This window comes from Nannobrachium achirus (assembly GCF_963921795.1).
Source record: "Nannobrachium achirus genome assembly, chromosome: 23".
NCBI classification, from domain to species: Eukaryota; Metazoa; Chordata; class Actinopteri; order Myctophiformes; family Myctophidae; genus Nannobrachium; species Nannobrachium achirus.
Window position 1 is genome coordinate 27811799 of NC_137830.1, and position 22829 is coordinate 27834627.

The following is a 22829-nucleotide window of genomic DNA, read 5'->3' on the forward strand; positions in this document are numbered from 1 at the left end:
AAAATTAAAGAAAATGTACAACCTCAACGCTGGCTTCCTTCTTTTGCGCTTTATGACATAGAATTGGAACATACTTCATTTTGAAGGAAAAGAATAACTAAAAACAGTGGCTAATGGCTGAAAGATGTTTCCCTGGAGGATAGTACCAAGCTGCTCAACACTGCCCCCTGCAGCCAGTGATGCTGCTAACCGTTTTAGTTTCCCCCCCCCCCCCTCCCTCGAACCCGCTACAGTCTCATCGATCGTGTTGTTTAATTCCCTTCCCTCCAAGAGCGGGCTGGGGGGGTTGCCATGTCCCGAGGCCGGCAGGGCGGAGGTTCTAGAGGGCTGACACCCTGACGATGTTGGCCTGGGAGTAGTCTACCGCGTCTGCGGCACCGGCCGACTCCTCCCCTTCCGGCGTGGTGACGGGCGGCGTGGCCATGCTGATGACCGCCGCCGTCATGTAGGGCGTGTGGTCACAGTTCAGCGGCACCCTCTCCTCCAACTTAGCGTTCAGACTGGAGCGGCTAACGGCACAAAGAGAGAGAAACACACGCACGCACGCACGCACACGCACACGCACACACACACACACACACACACACACACACACACACACACACACACACACAGATATAAAGGTTATAGGAAATGCAGGGGCTTTATGCAGAGTTTTAAAACAGTCAGAGGTGGAAAAGGTACTCACATGTTGTACTTAAGTAAAAGTATCAATACTGCACTATAGATGTACTCCGGTACAAGTAAAAGTCCAGAATTCAAAATGTAATTGAGTAAAAGTATTGGCATCAAAATGTACTTAAAGTAGCAAAAGTAAAAGTACGAAATGTTTGTAAAAGTAGTAAAAGTATTCAGTACAGTAATTAAAGGGGCACTCCACCACTTTTCAACCTATCTTCATATAATAGGTCCTCACTAATGTTCATGATAAAATATATCAATTTTTTTCTACTCAGTTTGGGTCTCATAGGAGAGCTGTGGGAAATGCAAGCTAATAGAAACTGCAGGCTTTCTATTCCTGAAAAAGTTGCAATGTTAAAGTGGAAGCCATTGTTCTCGTGATAATAAAAATCTTTTTTTTCCCCCCAAAAATATTATTATTATTTCTTTTGTCAAACGATGATGTCACCGGTAGGAAGGATTTGACAGCTCTCCTATGAGACCCAGACTGAATAGAAATAAATTGTGCTATTTTATTATGAACATTAGTGAGGACCTATTATATGAAGACAGGTTGAAAAGTGGTGAACTACTCTTTTAAGTAAATGTACTTAGTTACTTTACACCACTGAAAACTTTCAAGTTCAAGTTCAAAAATTCAAGTGCCCCTCTTCATTTGAAGTAGCATCCAATGCAAGAGATATTTCTGTATGGTAGGGTTAGATTTGATCAATAATCTTTTTTTTTCTTCTTCAAATTCAAAGTAATTTAAAAGCAACCTATTCTCCATCAGTGGAGTAGTTTTGTCAGGCCAGTGAAACATGTCGGCCAAACGGTTTTAGCTGCTCGCACGTGAACGCCTCTTTGACTGATTGTGAGAGCCAAACACTCCGAAATATGAGCTAATTCGCACATCGGAACGAAGTGGAAAAAGCCTAGAGAGAAAGGAGGTCTGATAAGGAAAGACTTGAGACTAGAAGAGGGCAGGAGATAAAGTGACGAGGGTCACTGGCCGATACAGCTCTGCTGTTGCATGGAGAGAGAGAGAGAGAGAGAGAGAGAGAGAGAGAGAGAGAGAGAGAGAGAGAGAGAGAGAGAGAGAGAGAGAGATGCAGTATCCAGTATTCAACCCAGTGGAGTGGATTTAGCAGTTGTCCATGTTTGGGCTGGGGTTCCCAGGCCACTCGGACCACCCACAGCCCCCCCAGCACAGCTGGACATAGCCTGGATTCCTTGAGCCTGACTCAACGTGGGAATAGAGTGTCACAGGGACCTCATTTTACTTGTTAGGCAATTTTGTGTTATTCACTCAAGAGATGATAGCGACTCACATTTGTCTGTGTTTAACACATTTGCAAAGGTCGCTACTGTAACTGTTTCAGACTTTTGAATGACAGATTTCATACTTTATACACGCTTACATCTAGGCCGCACACAACCCTTGTGTTATTTGCCTTTCTTTTATTAACCATTTAATTAAATGCATGCTTTGTTGTACATCGAAAACGCTTTAAAAGCATATCATTACAGCGAAGGGGTTGATTAGGGGCCAATCCCATACCAGCTAAGACTGAATTAAGTCTGGAGTCAGGGGTCAGGGGTCCCTGTTAGTAAAATGCTTTGTAACAAGTAAAATAATTACTTAATTAATTAACATGAATTAAGTCATTTACATCTGCTGAGAAATTAGAAACTAAATAAATGTAGTGGAGTAAAAAGTACAATATTTACCTCTCAAATGTAGTGGAGTAGAAGTAAAAAGTAGCAAGAAATGGAAAAACTCAAGTAAAAAAAACAAGTACCTCTAATTTGCATTACAGTACTTCAGTAAATGCAGTGAGTTAATCCTGAGTTATAGGGCCTACATTGTTGCGCCCAGGTGTCGCGCACAAAAAAAGGCCAAAATACAAGCTGTTGTGAGTTTGGCTAGCAATTTTCACTTTTCAGTGTGCAACACCCACACACAATTAAGTATAAACACCATACCATTGACTGTCAAAACAAATAATAGTTTTAAGGCAGTGGTTCTAAAAGCTGGGTCCAGGGACCCTCAGGGTTCCTTGAGGGGCTGGCTCCAAATGGACCTTTACAAATCTATAACTCTGAGAGGTCTATTTTGAACGCGCAAATCAAAGCAGCTCTTAAGGAAATTCCAGCTTTTACATAAAGAGATGGAGGCGTGACCAATTGCCATTTTGCTATTATGAATGCGGTATTTCGTGTAAATTCTGCGGGTCCATTTGGTTTCATTTTACGCTCTCAGGAGTTAAAGATCTAACAAGGGTCCATTTGTTTACCAACCCTCCGTCATTTAGCTGGACCACCTGGAACCCCCTCAAGGATCCCTGGAGGTCCGCGGACCACTGGCGAATGGATTGAAATTGGAGTGGGGGCACTCGAAGCCGCGCCATGAGCTTGTATATCTGATATTTTTTGAAAAGCTCAAATATAAAATAATGGTTAAAGTGAAAATCTAAAGTGCTTTTCCAGGTCTAAATGGGTCAAAACCTTTGGAGAAACCATTGCTTTTATAAAGGAGCTCTCATAAAAGTGGGTTTCAGGACCTGTTGGCCACGGGTCGCTCTCGGACCTGGATGGTGCTGAGCTCCTGCACGCTGCCCCGCAGGCCCACCACCGCCATGTTGGAGTTGGAGGGCACGTTGAAGCTCTTCCTCTTCCGGCGCGAGCAGCACGTGAGGCCGTGGCTGGAGGAGGAGCCCGAGGAGACGGAGGAGGAGCGAGACGGCTGCTTCACCATGCTCACCTCCATGCAGCTGGCCTCAAACGTCTTCTCGTCCACAAACTCGTGGTTCTGGGGAGGGATGGATGGAAGAATTTATTTTATTTTATTGACGTGTTTATTTCACAGGCACAATACAAAAAAAAATCACACATAGTGTGAAGTGAGCGTTGCTATTTATGAGTCAATTTCATCAAGCGTCCCGCTAGCGCAGGAGTCTTCAACAGGGGATCTGGGACCTACAAGCTCACAACGCCTTGCAGCGCAACAAAAGGTTACAGAAAACGTCCACTGAACTCAATGGACTTTTGGGGTTACAGTTTTACCGGTACTCTAGGTGAAATAAAAGTTTACAGAAAACTTTAGGACTAGAAAAATAGTCTGGTTGCCAATAGCAACCACAGTGACCACACTAAAACGTATTAAAAACATGAAACCGTTGTTTCATTGTATATGAGGTTTAATAGCCGAGGATAATTTGCGTCATCAATCAATTGCAAAATAGACATGCATGAAGCTCTAATCTAAACCAGTACCAAAGCAATAACATTCCTAAGTTACAGTCATGAAAGCAGTTTGTAATTTACTGGTGAACATACTGGGTATTTACTGTACTGATACTCCTGTTTAAGTGTGCGTGTGTGTCTGTCTGTCTGTCTGCCTGTGTGTGTGTGTGTGTGTGTGTGTGTGTGTGTGTGTGTGTGTGTGTGTGTGTGTGTGTGTGTGTGTGTGTGTGTGTGCGTGCGTGCGTGCGTGCGTGCGTGCGTGCGTGCGTGCGTGCGTGCGTGCGTGCGTGCGTGCGTGCGTGAGTGTGCGTGCGTGCGTGCGTGCGTGTGTGTGTTCTTACTGTGGTCTTCTCCAGGCAGTGTAGCAGGTGGTGATGGTGCACCTCGAAGGTGGGGTTGATCTTACAAACCAGCGCCTTGCCTGCTTCCTTGGAGGCCTTCGGGACAAAAAAAAAACATACAAACAAAATGGTCACCCAGTGTCTCAAAGGTTCTACAAGGTATACCTCAACCGGCGGCACAATATAAGGCGGCACCGTCCGAAAGCTGGAGTTCCTGACAGAGCTACGATGTTCTCACGACATGACGGCAACCTTTCCTGTTCGTTACCAGAACGTGGTGAGAACGGACGTGGCAGGTGGATGCATTCAATGTCTCATCTCGCTACCCTCCCCCTCCCCTTTTAAGGTGTGTTACAGGGGTGTTACAGGGGTGTATTTTATGCTTTAACTATTGAAAAATAGCAGATATACAAGCTCACTGCGAGCTTGTAGATCTGCTATTTTTGAAAAGTTGTGAAAATGTGTGCAAATCTTTGAATATATTAAATTTTTTAAGCAAACATTTGTAACTCAAATTTTGCTTCTGGGGTTCGCTGGAACTAAATATTTTGAGATGGAGGTCCGTGGCCAAATACATATCTTTTTGGGGGTCCTTCACATGAAAAAGTTTGAGCACCACTGACTTTTTCAAAAATAGCAGATCTACAAGCTCGCAGCGCGGCACTCTGTGCCACACTTTAAGCTTGTATATCTGCTATTTTTCAATAGTTAAAGCATAAAATAACGCAGTGAATCCTTGTACCCAGGGCTCAGAATTTGGTGCAACGCCCCTGGTCATGATGATGGCTGGCTCAGCGGGTCAAACGAAACTCAGACACGTTCACAGCACAGGCGACGTCTAGCAGGTGCGGATCGGGTTCGTTTGGATCCGGGTGTTCATGTGTGCACGGTTTGCCTCTTTGTTACTCAAGCCTCGTTTGATCCAGCAGAGCCGTCGTGCTGTCAGGGCTGCAGTGTTAATTTTGTTGACTAAAAGACTAAAAGGATATTTAGTCGACTAAAATAGGACTAATACTAAATGGTGTGTTATTCAAAAGACTAAAGACTAAGACTAAATTAGAATTTGCTGTTAATTTTGTTGACCAAGACCAAGACTAAAGGACTAAGATTTTCATATTTAGTCGACTAATGCTCTGTCCAGACCGGCGAATTAGCGAAAGCGACGTGAATAAGCGAACCAAAAAGGCGAAGAATTCTGATTCGCCTTTTTCCATACACACCAAAAAGCGACGTGAATATGCGTATAATATTCGCTTAATTCGCCTAAATACGAGGGGGTGATATCTGCCTGTAGCCACAGGAGAAAGGAGAAGAAAGGAGAGAGGAGAACGGACGGGGAAACAAATAAAACAATGGAAACTACATCCTCAAGTGATGATGACCTGGCCGTGGTTGTTAGCCTATTAAATAATAAAAAGAAAAAGAAGAAGTCTTCGCCTGCGCACACAACCCATCACATCAAACAACACGCTTTCACCGTTCCCCCTCCGCTCCGTTCCCCCACATACAGGCAGCTCGCAGCAGCAGTGGTGTAAAGTAATTAAAAGTAGGCCTACATTTACTTGAGTAGCCTGTACTAGGTATTTGTCCTTGAGTCCAATTCCCAGTAGGCTACTTTCCTTCTACTCCACTACATTTCGGATCCTATTGTATTTAATACCCAGCGATTTATTTTAAAACATTAGTCTTTTAATATATAAATTAACAATAAAACAAACATGATAAACCATGCTTTTACCAGTAGACATTCGAGTACTTTCCCCAAGCAGCCACACAGACGAGAGACACGGAAAAGCAATGCAAAGGCAAGGTCCCTCGACCTTGCTCTCTCTGAGCTTGATTTAATACAGAGAGAGAGAGGAGTTCACCAGCGAATGTTCGCTAAATTCGACACAAGGGCGAATAAAAAACAGACGCCTTTTCGCTTTTTTAAAATTCGCGTTTGGTGTGGATGCTTCCATTGACTTTATAAGGTTTTAAACAAATGGCGAATTATACGCTAATTTGCTATTCGCCAATTCGCCGGCGGTGTGTACGAAGCTTAAGACTAGACAAAGACTACACTATTTCAGATGACTAAATAGGACTTAAACTGTGTGTTATTCAAAAGACTAATAAGAATCAGAATTGTCAAAAGTAACACTGCAGGGGTGAGGGGGACAGAATCACTGTAGGCCTGTCACAATTATTATATAATCGTCTAATCGCAATTACTTGACATAATCACAATTATTTTTTCATAATCCTCATAACCATTTACATGTTGAAGAATGTTCATATATGTTCAAACATTTAAAAAAAATAGTGGAAATAGCAGATCACAGCGCTCACAACGCATTGTGAGCTTGTAGATCGGCTATTTCCACTATAATGTTCTTTTTATAAATATAAAGTTGTCCAATATGTCAGCCATTTCTTTGTATATTTAGGTTATGTGTCATATCTGCCATGTGCAACTTCAAAGCCTACAAGCCAAACAGAAATGTAATTGTGAACGACAAAAACACAATTAAATCGATAATTGCAATCATCTGAGTGACAATTGATCGTCATGTAAAACGTCATAATCGTGACAGCCCTATGTGACGTACGGGAAGTCCGGCCAATTGTGACTCTTTGCCACCTCTGTCACACTGACTCTGTGCCCCTATGGCGTGCGGCGGCACATTCCTCCATGGGTTTATTAATAATTATGGAATTCCATGATGCGTTCCAGTGATGTCATGACGAGCAGTGCAGGCGGGGTCGGTATAGCGTCGCGGCCGTGCTGACATGGTTAATCCAAGATGCATCTAGAATGAGTGCGGAGAAGAAAGCGCAATGACGAGGTGTCACCACAGACGGGAGGAAAACGACAGAGGAAAAGGAGGAGGTTCGTCAGTAGAGTTTGATGTAGCTCTGGTCCATAGCGTTAGTGGAGTTCTCCCTAACGCTATGTTCCTCTACCTCCGTATTCCTCTGCAAAACAGGGATACCCCGCCGTCTGTTCTGAAAATAACAAAAACTGTTTCGCCCCTCAACAAACCAAAGGTATCAGTGGACAGTTGAAAGCTTACTCTACTTAGTGGACGCAGTCTGGACCCCCCACCACACGCTTAAAATACATGTATAGGACGAAATGAAAAATATTCCACCGGATGGAGACTCAATTTCTTCTTGTTTTTTATTATTTGTCGTCGCCATCACGGCGCCAACTCACTACTGCCGCGCAGGTCAGAGGACCGAAATGCACCGCATTAACAGAGCATTGGTCTCGTTGGGTGTTATTCAGCTCTGCAACGTTGGAAGCGCTGTTTTGTAAAAACAGTCTTCAACCAGGAAGAGTGTCTCCGTCAGGTGGATTATTTTTCATTTCCCCCTAGAAATGTATTTTAAAGCTGTACTGTGGAAGCTGCTCAACTAGTGGTCAGTAGCGGTAATGCTTTTTTCGGTCGCCGATACGCACCTCCCGTCATTTTTAGACCAGGATTGAGGGAGTAGCAGGCAAGATTCCTTCACCAATGTATAATGTAAACACAGTTGCTGAGGGAAGCTACTTCTGAAGAGACAGCAAGACTCGCTGTGATTGTATAATATAATAGTATAACTTTAAGCGTGTGGTGGGGGGCCCAGACTGTGTCTGGGCCCCCCAAGTAGAGTAAGCTTTCAACTGTCCACTGATACCTTGGGTTTGGTGAGGGGCGAAAAAGTTTTTGTTATTTTCGGACCAGACGGCGGGGTTTTCCGGTTTTGCCAAGGAATATGGAGGTAGAGGAACATATCGTTAGGGAGAATTCCACTAACGCTATGGACCAGAGCTAAGTTTGATGCAGCTGCAGACGTGAGCTCCTGTCGATGGGAACGTCCTATGCGTATGGGATGCCTCATGCAATGTGTGTGGGTTAGTGGGTTAGACTGTTCTCTCTTTGCACCGTTGTGTAGTCAGTGTGGAGACAGCCAGGCAGACAGACAGACAGATAGACAGACAGACAGACAGACAGACAGACAGACAGACAGACAGACAGACAGACAGACAGACAGACAGACAGACAGACGAAAGCAGCAGACCTGAATGAAGACAGAGCGCGAGAGAGAAACAGAGAGAAAGAGATAGCCGGGGAGCCACTGTGCCAAAATGAGAGAAGACCTGTGATGTCATGACATACTCCATATTTTAGTTTTTCCTATTAATTTGGTCAATAAGGTACACAGAATGAGAGGCCTGCTCTGCTGGAAACACTGCGAAAAAAAAGTTTCCCATTGACTTCACTATACTGGAAAAAAACACACCAAAAAAAGTAGCATGTGAGGGGTCAAACAAAGGGTTCTTCATGATTCTGAATCCATTGCAAGCATTTGTTTTGCATGAAAAACATTCCTTGGGCTAGATTTCAGCCTCTCAAACCTGTGAAAAGTGATGAGTCATCACTTTTCACCGTTATTTTGGTCCATTTTCTAGCCCAAGGAATGTTTTTCATGCAAAACAAATGCTTGCAATGGATTCAGAATCATCAAGAACCCCTAGTTTGAGCCCTCACATGCTACTTAAAGCATATTTTTTTGGTGTGTTTCTTTCCTGTATATTGAAGTCGATGGAGTGAATATACAAATGGCCATAACCTTTTTTCGCAGAGTTTCCGGCAGAGCAGGCCTCTCATTCTGTGTACCTTAATTAATGACCGAATGAATAGAAAAAACAAAAATAAAAATGATGTCATGACGTCACAGGTAAAACCCTATTCTTTGAGCTTTTGGGCCTGTGGCTCCCCGGCTAAGAATAGATATTCTGCAGGGATGTGATTTAACCCGTCTCCTCCCCCCCACACACATCCATCCCAGCATGCACTAGTAGCCTTGGCATGTCATGTCATTTCACGGCCATTGGCCGGGGTTAAAAACAGAAACACTATAAAAAAGTTAAAAAGTAAAAAAAGTAAAAAAAAAATTTAAAAACAAAAACGAAGAAAAAGACACCGGCGCCGGCCGAGAGCGGGTTGCATTCCTACTGTTACCTCCTCGTCAGCGTCAACCAGGAGCAGCCTGTTGCTTTTGTACTGCATATAAGCGCTAGCACCTCCACTCTTCGCCACGCGAATTCTAGCAAGCCTGGTTTTCTGTTTGCGAACAAACACATATGTTCATTTAGCCCGTCCATTTACCGTGAGAGAGAGAGAGAGAGAGAGAGAGAGTGTGTGTGTGTGTGTGTGTGTGTGTGTGTGTGTGTGTGTGTGTGTGTGTGTGTGTGTGTGTGTGTGTGTGTGTGTGTGTGTGTTTTTTTGCGTGCGTGCGTGCGTGCGTGCGTGCGTGCGTGCGTGCGTGCGTGCGTGCGTGCGTGCGTGAGTGCGTGCGTGCGTGTGCGTGCGTACTTCTGGGTCTCTGCATATTGTACGTAAGCTACTGTACCATGGCGGATTGGATTGTACTTTGGAAACAGTGGAGAGCTCTGCACGCAGCCAGCTTTAGGAGAGTAAATAAAGCGCACCTTTGGGGGATGGAGGCGCTGAACAGCGCAGCAAATGTCAGCTCCCTTGTCTGGCACTGAATGATGCTAGTTGCTTAGTTAGCAAAGCCCTGTTCGAAGAGTTACGGGCATGGATAGAATGTGGATAGACTTCACACGCGCACACGTGCACAAGCACACACGCACAAACACACATCCTTGTACTGCTGCTCCTGTGAGGACTTCTGACTGATTGCTACTGGTTTAAGACTAAACCTAATCTTAACCTTCAGCACTCTACCTCTAACTCCTGAACCCTAAAAGCAGCCTCTTGTAAAATGAGGAAATTTTCTTAATTTCTATAATTCCCCTCATCTTTCTGTGCTTCAGGGCCAGATTAACCCTGTGTGGTGCCCCAGGGTGACCAAGTTCAAGTGCCCCCCACGCCGGGTGGGCCACGGTTCGCGGGCCAAGGCCGCCTCATTCACGGCTGCGGCGCCGGTGGCTGCGCCGGCGCTGGTGGAATCGCATATTGCTTTATGCCGTGCTTTCTACTGTTTTTTTTTTCTTTTTGCACAACAACTGTTTTCTCCTTTCCATGTTGAATTGTTGTTTACACTGAAATGCCACCAAAATAGCTGGGCATTGTGGGCACAGGTCAGGATACAGGAAGCATGGGAGCACACATTTGGGAGGGGAGGGGCACATGCAGGTGACAGGTCATGTCAGTGAATGAATGGCTGAATCATGTGAATGCACAGACTCAGTGTGGGAATGAGTGAGAACTAGGCTACTTTTCTTTACATTATAGGCCTACACACATATATAAAAATACTATAAATATATACATTGTACCACAACCTGTAGAGTACTTTATTTTTCACCACATGATGAAGAATGACTTTTTCCACCCTTAAAATGGAACAATATGCATTTAATATGCCACAAGACCCTGGACCCAAACCAAGCCATTTTCATCTTCTAAGTGTTCCCCCAGCAGCCAAAACAACCCCATTCTGCCACATTTTAAATAGACGTTTTTTTTGCCCACAAGCTAATCCAGGCTAACTGAGAAATTATATCACAGATTCATCAAAAATGGAGCAAATGCTCTAATTCCAAGGTCGAGTTGCTGTCTAACCCTTGCCAACATGACCATGTCAACTTTGGCGTTTTTAAACCACTGATTGATTTTGTATGATTTTTATATGGGGCCTCAGTGAGGTCAAAGAGCTAAGCAGCAGACCATATCACCATAATAAATATATGAACCATTTCTCAAATGATCTCATCACAACCTCGAGTTCTTATCTAAGCCTTGCCAACTGGTAAATGTAAACTTTGGTGTGTTTGATTAAGATTTATTTCTGTGAAGCCTCCTCCTCCTCCTGCTAATGTAGGCTATGGGGCTCCACATACAGCTAAGCCAGTGGCAGATACATTAGCTTAATAAATAAAACATGTACCTGATGCTCCCCTGATCCATTTCGAGTTGTTATTTAACCCTCAGCTTAAAAAGAAAAAAAAATCTTCAAAAAAAATTTTTTTTCCAAAATATTTTTGTGTGCCCCATTGGCATGTGTGCCCCAGGGCACATGCCCGACGAGGCCTATGGTTAATCCGGCCCTGTGTGCTTGAGAGGACATTTAGGCACGCTCGCACACACACACACACGGGCACGCACGCACGCGCACACACACACACACACACACACACACACACACACACACACACACACACACACACACACACACACACACACACACACACACACACACACACACACACACACACACACACACACACACACACACACACACACACACACACACACACACACACACACACACACACACACACTAGTGCTCCCTGTCCAGCATGCATGTTTCCATATGTCTCCCTTAGGGCAAAACAAAGCCCTAACAGCTCAACTAGGAAAACAGTTTGTTGATCTTGGAGGGACGTACGTGATGCCCTGAAAGTGCTTGATGATAAAGTCCTCTCTCTCTCTCTCTCTCTCTCTCTCTCTCTCTCTGCCTCGCTCTGTCTTTCCATGGGTCTCTCTCTCTCTGACTCGTCCCGGGTGTATTCCGCTGCGACCAACATTTCTAAATTAAGAGCAAAGAGGCTGCGTCACGAGTTGCAACGAGACATGAAGTGGATGTGTGCTGCTCTCTTTTCCCCTCTTTCAAGGTGTTCATTGCTGCTTTTTGGGGACTTGCGCCAGTGTTGATTTTGACTGGAGATTTTGATTTAGTTTTGGTCATAGGGGCTTTTGAATGAAATGAATTTAGTTTTAGTCACATTGCATGCAAAAAAATATGTTGGCGTCGTATTGGCCTGATGTTACACTTTTACACTGCTGAAAATTGTGAGCTTGTAGATCTGCTATTTTCAGAGCGCAACCAAAAATAAAATGACTCGTCTTCAACTGGATCTCTTCTCCACTTCCTAATATTTTAGTCTAGTTAGTGTGGTTGCCCCTGCAGTGCAACCAGACTATTTTAATGAAAAAAAAAAAAGAAAAAATGTACTCTTAGTTTTAGTCATCATAGCTTCGTTATAGTTTTCGTCAGTGAAAAAATGTAGTCGACGAACATTTTTCGCCATAGTTTTAGGCGACTAAATCAACACTGACTTGAGGATGAGGGAGGGAATAATGGGGGGGGTTTGTGTGCCCTGGCAAACATGCACAAACTGCTGCCACAAAACCACTCTATGCTCATTGCAAACAACAATTTTAACACATAGAGCATTGGTTTTCAAGCTTTTTCACATCAAGGTCCATTATCTATTCTGCACCTGAGCCATGGACCACCATTTGATGAGATTATTTGCCTCTCAGACCCCAAACTCAAGACTATTTTGTTATCGTTGGATAGGACTTTGTCCACAATTCCATGCTTTATGGATGTGGTACCATATATTTTGTAACCCTTTTTTTCACCCAGTGTCAATTGTCTAGACTCTAATGTAATCCTGGGCGCTACACTCCCTCTGCCAACCTGGAGAGAGCAACGGACTGACCTCATGCACACAGAAAGGCAGATGTTTAACAATAAATTAACTCTTGAGAGCGTAAAAATTAAACCAAATGGACCCATACAGGTCCATTTGATTTCATCTACAGTATAAGGGTCCGTTAATAAAGATCTATGAAAGAAAGGATTTGGATTCTAGGTTTTGGGGCTGGTTGAGGTGTGTTTGCATCGCCACGGTGGCATCGGCAAGAATGCGTGAGGAGTTCCAGATGGTTGATTTTTACAGAAGTCATGTTTTATTTCAAGTGACGCATAACTTCTATATATCTCAAGGCCAGGGCTCTGGTGATACTTGTCTCCATCTCTGCCAAACTACAACTGAGAGCAGAGCACAGAGGCAGTATATATGTCACGGTTTGATAGAGAAACAGTACGGTCGAGAAACGGAGCACTCGTCGTGCGGCACGGGGCGGAACAAGCGGTCGCCACAACAACGTCCTCCAGGCGGAGCCGCTCGATTGTCCACGACATTGCAAGCGGCGCGAAGGCCAGCGGACCTTGCGCGAAGGCCACGGCGCGAAGGCCAGGGCTGCGCGGCCGGCGGAGCGCCGCGCGAGTTACGAAGCCGTGGTGAATGCAATCGTTATATTTATGCCCAGGCCGTAAGGCCTGGGCAAGCCCACGATAAACGCCCTGTCCAAGTGACTACAATGGAGCGCTCCCTAGCTCATAGTAAGCTAATGGCTAAACACTGCCGAGCTAGGCTAGTAAATAAAGAAAGAGAGTCGCAAACGAGTGACGTCAGCGCCTTCACTAGTGAATGGCTGTCGTCGCCATCTGGTGGTGATTGGTGTGTGGTGAACGACAAAACAAGCGCTCTTACAATGAACGTACTGAGTTACCCAAACGTACTGTAACATATATACACCTGGTAACTAATTATCAGTGAGTGAGTTCAGGTGTGGGGATTGAGGCAGGTGAAGTGGGTGGAGCCAAGCCATGGGAAGGCATGTCCAGTATGGCTCTTTTCTACAATCTATAAGGGTCTATTTGGTTACCAACTCTGCATCATTTAGCTGGGGACCACCTGGGGACCACTGGTTGAGGACTACTGACATAGAAACTTGGGAGATTCTCATTCTAGCTTTAACAAGAAAAACAACCTAGGTCTTTCTCTAAAACTGCACTGCAGTGTGTGTCTGTCTGTGTGCGTATTTGCTGTATACAGAATTTTGTGCTTGTTGGTGTTTGTGTCTGAACACGTATTTTGTTTTCCTGCACACTCAGCAGGCCTCCCACTGTAGTCTGTGACAGAGAGAGACCCACCACCGTGTTTGAACCCTTTATGGACTGCTATAAGGAGTCAGGATGGTTGGCAGTGCGTGTGTGTGTGTGTGTGTGTGTGTGTGTGTGTGTGTGTGTGTGTGTGTGTGTGTGTGTGTTATCTTTGGGAGCCTAGGGCATGTGCACAAGCTGGTTGTAAGGGGCCTTCAAATGGCCGGCCTCCCCAAAAGGAGAGCCAAACAATTAGCAAGGTACTGCTCTGTATCAGCTATTATAGGAAGTCGCTCCATTTGGAGGAGGCGTTGTTATCTTTACCCATGATTGTTGTCTGCTGTGCTTGACATCTATGCCAACAGTATTGTGTGTAACAATGTTCTGCCCTACCTGCACTTTGTAACTGGCAGTTTTCCTTGATTATCTGACTGCACTGATATTGTTTATGTCCTTTGTACGAGGAATTCTTGTACTTCTGCTTATGTGGACATAAATAAACATTTCAAATGTGTGTGTGTTTCAAATGGACATGTTTTGTTCGCATCCAGGTTCTCCTTGAAGTTGCTTTTAATGGCCCAGCAGATGTCGCTATTTCACCTTCTACTGGGAAGAAACTTTTAGCTCAATGTTAAGTCTAAGAGAGGATTTGGCGAACTTTACACTTGATTTTATTATCTTAGTTCAGTGGTTCTCAACCTGTGGGTTGGGACCCCAAGGGGGGTCTCCAAATTATTTTGGGGGGTCCCCAGATGATTAACTTAATGTACAACATTGTTTTCTCCCTCAACAGTAAACAGACCAGCATACATTTTAAGTGTATAGAGGGTATCTGCACATTTCTAAAGTGACAATTTAAGGACTTTTTAATAACTCTAAAATTACAAATTAAACATTGGCCAAATTGTCAAATATTAGGCAGAAACTGTGAAAATAGCCGATCTACATGCTCACAACGAGCATGTAGATCTGCTATTTTCACAATAGAACCATGTTATGCAAAATGTAATGCCTCAACTCTTAGTGCTCGTCAGGGTGGGGGCTCCCCAGTTAAAATATGATTATTTTCGGGGTCACGGCCTGAAAAGGTTGAGAACCACTGTCTTAGTTAACCTTTTCACATACACTTTATGTTTTCAATCGCTAGTTTATTATTATATTTTTTTTATAATCATGATATTCGTTTAGTAAATTATGGTCACATTAATTTTAAAATGAATGATTTGTACTGGTTCCACAGAGTGAAGACCCGGCCTCCAGGCAGCCAACAGCATTCATTTGGTTCATTTCCATGTTAATTTCTAAGAAAGATGGCAGATTTGCACTCGCTGAGAAATAGGCTCCTTCATTTACGGTCTGTAGAAAGCAATGGCATGGCGCTGTCCATTTCCTCTATCTATGGTGTGAGTGTATGTGTGTGTGTGTGTGTGTGTGTGTGTGTGTGTGTGTGTGTGTGTGTGTGTGTGTGTGTGTGTGTGTGTGTGTGTGTGTGTGTGTGTGTATGTGTGTATGTGTGTCTGGGTGTGTGTGGGGGGTGTGGTGGCTGCTGGTCACCCTTTGTGCACGTCTCTTTTCGGCGCGCTGGCTCTGGTGGTAGATGCGGCTGAAGTTGGAGACGATGACGGGCACCGGCAGGGCGATGACCAGAACGCCGCTCAGCGAGCAGATGGAACCAAAGATCTTCCCCAGGATGGTCTTGGGCACCATGTCGCCATATCTGTTTTGTAAAGAGAAGAGTATAGAGAGTTAACTATTAATTAACGCTTTTATTGTGAAGGCAAGCGATTCTTAATGTATCACATCCTGCAAGTTTCCACCTGTGAAAAATAGGCGATCTGCAAGCTCACACCGAGTCGCGGAATCGAAGCCCAACCACTAATTATGCAGATGCATCCATCCCGTGCCCGGCCCGTCCCAGCTCTAATCAATATGTCTGTACACAGACAAATGTGTCCGTGGCAAAGACTTGTTCTTGGCCCGGAAGGCTGGCGTAGCCTGACAGCGTGTCGCGGGTTCGAATCCCGATCCTGTCTATATACAGTATGTCTATATATGTGTATGTTAGATATTTTTACATAACATTATAATGACCCTGAATTACTAAATGTGTCCAGGTTTTCTTCAGAATATTATGACACTGATTTACTGACACTATGGCACATTAGGAGTTCACTGGTAAAGACCCTTAGTTAGACTTTAGACTCAAGGACAGCAACAACTCTCAGAGTTACAGACCACCTTCAAGACCCGAAGGTCCATTGAACACTATACTATATAAAGGCTAGCTCTTTATGTGTTTCTGGTAACATTATTGTCCACTCATTTGTATGTCCTTGGCAAAAAAAAAAATCACACCCGTGTGAACTGAGCGGTGGTCCCCCCCCTTCCCCCCTGTGTGTGTGTGTGTGTGTGTGTGTGTGTGTGTGTGTGTGTGTGTGTGTGCGTGTGTGTGTGTGTGTGTGCCTGGTCTGGCCTGGCCTGAACAACAGCGCCCCTCCCTTAACATGTGTGGTCAGAAAAGGTTACTGCAGGCTACAGACAGACAGACAGACAGACACGCAGACAGACAGACAGACAGACTGTGACCACCGCTCAAAAAGAAGAAAAGAAAATTAAATGGAGAGATGGAGTCAGTGCATGTGCGTTCTGCCACATGCAGTTCCACAACTGACCACTTGAAGGAGCCAGCGAGCCAGGAGGGCAGACACCATGCAATATTGATGGCAAAGCCATTGAGTGTTATGATTATGACTTCTTTATGACTTCTTTTATGCTCACTTTAAAGTGCACCGCACAACGCCTCACTCACAGTGCTGTAAATACATGTTTGGGTGGGTTTTCCGCTTCTGGAGAGATGGCAGTTCATTAAAGGAAAAAGTCCGGGAAGACGGTGAAGAGACAGAAACCCTGAGACTTTAACAGTCTCTCTCGTGAATACTACCCGTGCCCTACTTTCCTATATTTCATCTTTAGCTGTGTCCTGCCTCATCCTCTCTTAGAAAACACTCATTCATTATTGGACACCCCCCATGTTCTGTGATCACAGAGCATGAACACAGATCACAGCGGGAGAGATAATCCAGTGGGAGGAGGGCTCCGTGTTGGAGTGACTGTGTTTTTCTAGCTGTATTTTCTTTTTGCCAGACCCATGAAATGGGTAGGCCTACATAAGCAAATGTCGGTCTGTCCCTTTTCTATATAAAGGGTATATATGATGATGACATGATGATGACATGAACCGGGGTCTGGCACAACCAGGTTGACCTGGTCTAGTTTACATAGATCAGCCAGGCAATTGTTGCCAGGCAAATGTTGTAATTTTTAAGTAAGTCCTTAGGCTGAAAACGTTGAAGACCCCTGGCCTACTGTATATCAGCCATTTCTGCCTTCTGCCCAACGTCAACTAAGAGAGTATGCTTAAACCCGGTTGTTCTTTTTGGGGGGCACAGGGATGTGGGGGGGATGTAATTTGCTATGCAACTTGTTTAAAATATATTGGTTGAGCTCAGGCACCTAAAGCTCAATATATCATATTGATGACATCATATTTATGAGGACATGTCTTGCCCAAAAATGGAGGCGCAGACTGACCCAAGGACGGACGGACGGCAGGCAGGCACAAGGACACACGAATACAATTCTAGACTGCCTTCGTAAATTATTGAAATGGGACAGAGATTAACATCTTCTTACATGTAAGAAATAACACTTATGATCCTTCTAAATTAGTAATTCTATGCGTTTGATGTATTACCTTGGGTTGTCTGGATTAAGAGCGTCTGCTAAATGCCCAAATAGAAATGGCAACTTCTTTGATATACAGTAGGAAAAACCTTTTTATTGCATCTTTCGCAGTGAAAGTGGCTCCACCAAAGCTTGACAAACTATGCAACAGAATTCCACTCTCTCATCACTTTGCTATACTGTATGTGGTCTAGTAGTTGAAGACCCTTTCCGTCATTCCTTCTGGCAGTGCAATAAACTAGGCTTTTGGCAGGGAATCTTGAATGCTGATGCTTAATCCACAATTCATGGAATTACTTTACCAATGGAGATATGCCCTCTGTATGGAGAACTTCTCAAACTCCAATAGTACACATAGTTATTCCATCAGGCTTACAGTAATCCAAGGCCACTGCCAAAAAAGAATGTATAGCAATGAAATGGAAATCAGACCTCCCTTTGCCAGTTTGACTGTGGCTCTAAAAAGTGAAAGGCTTCGTACCTCTGTAAAAGACAGCCCTACTCACCAAGAAATCAGATACGTCTTTTCTATACAATAATGGCAAAGCATTTCTCGATGACCTGGATGGAGAATCGCTCATCCCACATGATCATCCATATCTCTGTATCCTCAGCAAACTAGTGATGTTAAAACACAGACCCTATTTCAGAAATAGCAGAGGGTACGAACCACTCAAAGGATGGGGCTTTGTGAGTGAGCTTTCCATTTACGAGAGACAAGTTTTAAGGGCTCTTGCCTTCCTTGAATCTTTCTCTGTCTTTGAGGAGAGGATAATAGCGAGTGTCTGGCCAAGGTGACAGGTACAGTTTGTGTCAGTGACTGATCAGCCTTGTTCCTGCTCCCAAACCTTGAGTCGCTCCGTCTAATGCTCCGCCCAGGGAAATTGGATGGCATGCTATGACCTTGCAGTGTGTGTGCGTGTGTGTGTGTGTGTGTGTGTGTGTGTGTGTGTGTGTGTGTGTGTGTGTGTGTGTGTGTGTGTGTGTGTGCGTGTGTGTGTGTGTGTATGCTTGAGTACTTTACACCACGCCCCCCCACAACAGACACACACACACACACACACACACACACACACACACACACACACACACACACACACACACACACACACACACACACACACACACACACACACACACACACACACACACACACACACACACACACGCAAACAAAGTCACAAAGTCGTCAAACACACACTGTGGCTGGTGTGGATGTCCTCATCATACCCATGGGACCGCGTCCTTCGTCAAAGACGGAGTCTCTGTGCGCATGCGCGTGCATGCTAATGTGTGTGTGTGTGTGTGTGTGTGTGTGTGTGTGTGTGTGTGTGTGTGTGTGTGTGTGTGTGTGTGTGTGTGTGTGTGTGTGTGTGTGTGTGTGTGTTGGACCTCTTGCATGTTTACCTTATTAAAAGTCACACACGTACACAATCATCTCTTCCTCTCCTCTCATCTCACCTCCTCTCCTCTCCTTCTGTCTCATGCCAGTGCCAGTGCCCTTGTGGACACGTCGTTGGTTGTTTGACTGTCTGCCCGTCACGTCACTGCAGTTGTGTCATTACAACGGTTTGGGCCCAGAGGTTAATTGGCATCCTGTCATTTTTAATTGTGCCAGAGCCAGACAGATCGAGTCAGGGGGGGAGGGGCAAGCGGCTTACGGAGATTTAAGAGTTTGGGCGCAAGACCGTGAAGCTCGCTCGGCGCACACACACACACACACACACACACACACACACGCACGTGTGTACATCAAACATGGCACGTTTAATACTCCTTGCGTGGCTATGGTTGAATGCCGATGATCAAAAGGCCAGAAAGGTTTGTGCCACGTTTGTACGTGAGCGCTATAAGTCTCCCCGGATAATAGGACAGAGGAGTGTCAGCTGACTGACCTTTATAATGTGAAATGTACATCCGATTTTCATACACATTATATAAACTAGGACACCTGCTATATATAAGTGTCTCTCAAGTGCACATCCCTCTCAAGCGCGGCCCTGATAATGTGCTGTGACAAGATAATGCGCTGACCTTACCTGGTGTGTTCTTTGTGCTGTGAAAACAGGGAAGTGTGTGCGCGCGCGCGCGTGTGTGTGTGTGTGCACTTGCACGCATGTGCGCGTTTGTGTTGGGGGGAGGTGTCATTGTGAGCAGGTAATCAAGCATTAATCATTATATGGAGAATGGATGAACGGCAAAGGGGTTGGCAGATCCCCATTCATAATGTATACCCCGATCTAATTAACCAATGTCAAGGCTGCACGCTGTGCCCCTGTCTGCCTTTGATGGGCGCCATGTTGGATGCGAGTCACGGTGAGAGAGAGGGGGATCGGATGATGACTACACACACAGCTGTCTGTTCTGAGAGTCAGCGTGGATGTCCTTTAAAAGGTCTTTGACAACATTTGCTCATCGCGTTTTATGTTTAAACAAGAAAGACAGCGTGCTGTCTATCTTCTCCACTTTGTATTTCTTTTGACTTTATCGAGGCAGACGCCTAGGAAAGATGAGAGGGATGTAGAGCAGCAGTGCTCCAGTGGGATTTGATGCTACAGTAGGACAGAGCGCGGGTACACTCGGCTCCGCGTGGCTCGTGCTATAACTGCGAATGCAGAACTGAGGTGTTTTGATGAGGAGTCAAGTGTTTCAACAGGCTTGCCTTGTATACAGTACTGTATATATGTGCCACTAATCAATGGACACAGAAACTTGGCCAGGACGTACATACGGGCGGACAGACGGACATACACACTAAGCCAGATGTAGGAGCGGTTAGCAATGCTCAAAAATTAAGAAAAGTAAGAATATCTTTTGGAAGGAATCTGAAATGTGGCGTGTGGCCATGAGATTGATTTGGTGATGATATCGCCTCTCACTTGAAAAAGGAGAATTTGACACCCTCGTTTCAGTGTCTGTGTATACAGTATGCGTGCGCATGTGCGTGCGCATGCACATGTACGTGCGTGCGTCTATGCGTGTACACTATTGTGCCATGACAGTGTGCATGTGTGGTCTCCTTTGTATGAAGTTAATTATAGCAGAGCCTTCATGTACTGTGAAAGATGAGCCCTGCAGCTCGTCTTAGTAATTAAATGACAGTCACCAGGAGACACTGTCCCCGAAGTCACATCTCAGTGTTCCTCAATCAAACTCGGCTGCTTCGGGGAACGCTTAAACACTCTTCCTTCAGTCTCATGGGGGAAAGAGGAGAGCTTCTGGAATTCCCGCTTGCAGACAATGAACTCTGAAATACTCTTTCACGAGAACAGAACATAAACACACTCTGATCAACCAAGTCCTATTTTATACTTTGTTGTACTATGGTGTTGCACATCAAACAAGCTCACAAGGTGCCGTGATGCAGGTGAGAAACCTTTGGTCTATATTTCCCAAAATAGACACCAGATTGAAATTGATAAAATTCCAAACTCAGCTAATGGAAAAAAAAGTCTGGTTGTATTGATTCAGTTTGTTCTATTTTTCAAATACTGGATGGGGAATTTCTCGAGAATGATTCTCACCTGCTCTTAATCAATACTCTTTTTTTCTCCTGCCTAATCCCAGCACTCTGGGGTCCCCCTGCCCAGGCTCACATATGATATGACATCATCGCTATCGCCTCTCAAGCCTAATTTATGCTGCGGAAAAAAACAAACAAACTACAAGCTCTCAATGTGGATACATTAAGAGCTTGTATATCGGCTATGCCAAAGTACCGTATGAAACATAATAAACCCCAAATTGTCCAATCAGCAATGCAGAAAATAAATGTTGGGCTTATCCAATATCCTACTTGTGTGTCAGAAAACACACATACTGTAGGAAGAGTTTTACCCTGATTCCTTTTTTCACTGCTGCATCTCTGCGAAGCCAAACAAGCACGTTTTTTTTTTGTCACTAATCAATAACCTTTGTTCAGTTCAAGTTTTAAAATCAATAACTGTGGTTCAGTTCAAGTTGTGTTGTCATAATCAATCCGTGCTTCAGTTTAAACTCTACATTGGAGGCAGTCCTCAGTATGCTTCAGCTGTACTACACACTTAAAATCCTCAGTGTTCTGTTAATGTATACATTTGTCACTCAAAAGAGTGTACACATGTGGGAAATAGAATCTTAAGCCAATGAGAGGGAGAGATGCTTACAACCCACCTTAGCTGTATGCACGACTCTCGGCATGGATGAATTAATGATGGAAATGCCCCACACCACTTCTCCAGGGGTCACTGCCATGCTGGCTTGTGGTGGGCATGTTTGTGAACGGACAATAATATTACCAGAAACACATAAATAGATAGCTCTGAATGATCATAACAGGCCTGTAACTCTTCAACAACATGGATTCAAATAATCTCCAGATTGCAGCTTTTTTCTTGTAGTCATGGCTTGACTTCAACGGCGAATGGAGCCGTGCAGGGTCCGCAGCGCAGCAGGGGGGGGGGGGGGGGGGGGGGGGGGGGGGGAGTGCAGAGTGTGTTAATCAGACTGGCTGGATGAGTGGCTAATGGAGATTTTATTAAGATGAAGAGGTCTCGCCCGACGACAGGCCTTAACGACGATAGGCTTGAAGGCCTACTATACGTCACAATGTCGGGGGTGGGGGGGGGGAAGTCACTGGCGTATATCCTAATAACTGATACGCTACCATGGTCTCTGCAAGTCACATCCACAACTCCTCTATCTCCCCATCTCCTTATACCAGTGGTTCTCAACCTTTTCAGGCCGCAACCCCTGCTCACAACCGCATGCTCGGCTAGGTTTGGCTTCAGAATCGATTTTGGATTCAGAATTGATTTTTGGGGTCACGATTCACGTTTTTTTTTCCGATTCTTTCAAATCCAAACTATTCGAATTCAGAAGCGATTATTTTCTGATTTAAAAACGATTCTCGATTCAAAACGATTCTCTATTCAAAATGATTCTCTATTGAATTCATATATCAGGATCTACTCCAGTCTGCTGGCATGAAAGCAGAGTACATTTACACAGCTTTTATAATTGTAAAGGTTTTATCAACTTATTGCAATAATGTAAACACAAAAAGGTAAATCCAAGACAACATGTCTGATTTATTCATGCTTGCACACATTCTTTAAACTTGTACAAACACAACATAATATCTAATAAAATATCGTAATAAAAAAATAATACAAAATCATAAAA

The 22829-nt window shown here is 44.5% G+C and overlaps 1 protein-coding gene across 1 annotated transcript in view; it reads right to left on the bottom strand.

The window, feature by feature from the left end:
- Window positions 1-319: 319 nt before the first annotated feature.
- kcnd2 (potassium voltage-gated channel, Shal-related subfamily, member 2) overlaps window positions 320-22829 on the bottom strand; it is a gene marked incomplete at both ends in the record, with an annotated part of 210642 nt that continues 188132 nt past the window's right edge. Inside the window, 5 exons of the mRNA XM_080754106.1 lie at window positions 320-509; window positions 3225-3472; window positions 4248-4343; window positions 9239-9340; window positions 15477-15639. Coding sequence (XP_080610232.1) covers window positions 320-509; window positions 3225-3472; window positions 4248-4343; window positions 9239-9340; window positions 15477-15639 — 799 coding nt within the window. The remainder of the gene's footprint in view (window positions 510-3224; window positions 3473-4247; window positions 4344-9238; window positions 9341-15476; window positions 15640-22829) is intronic.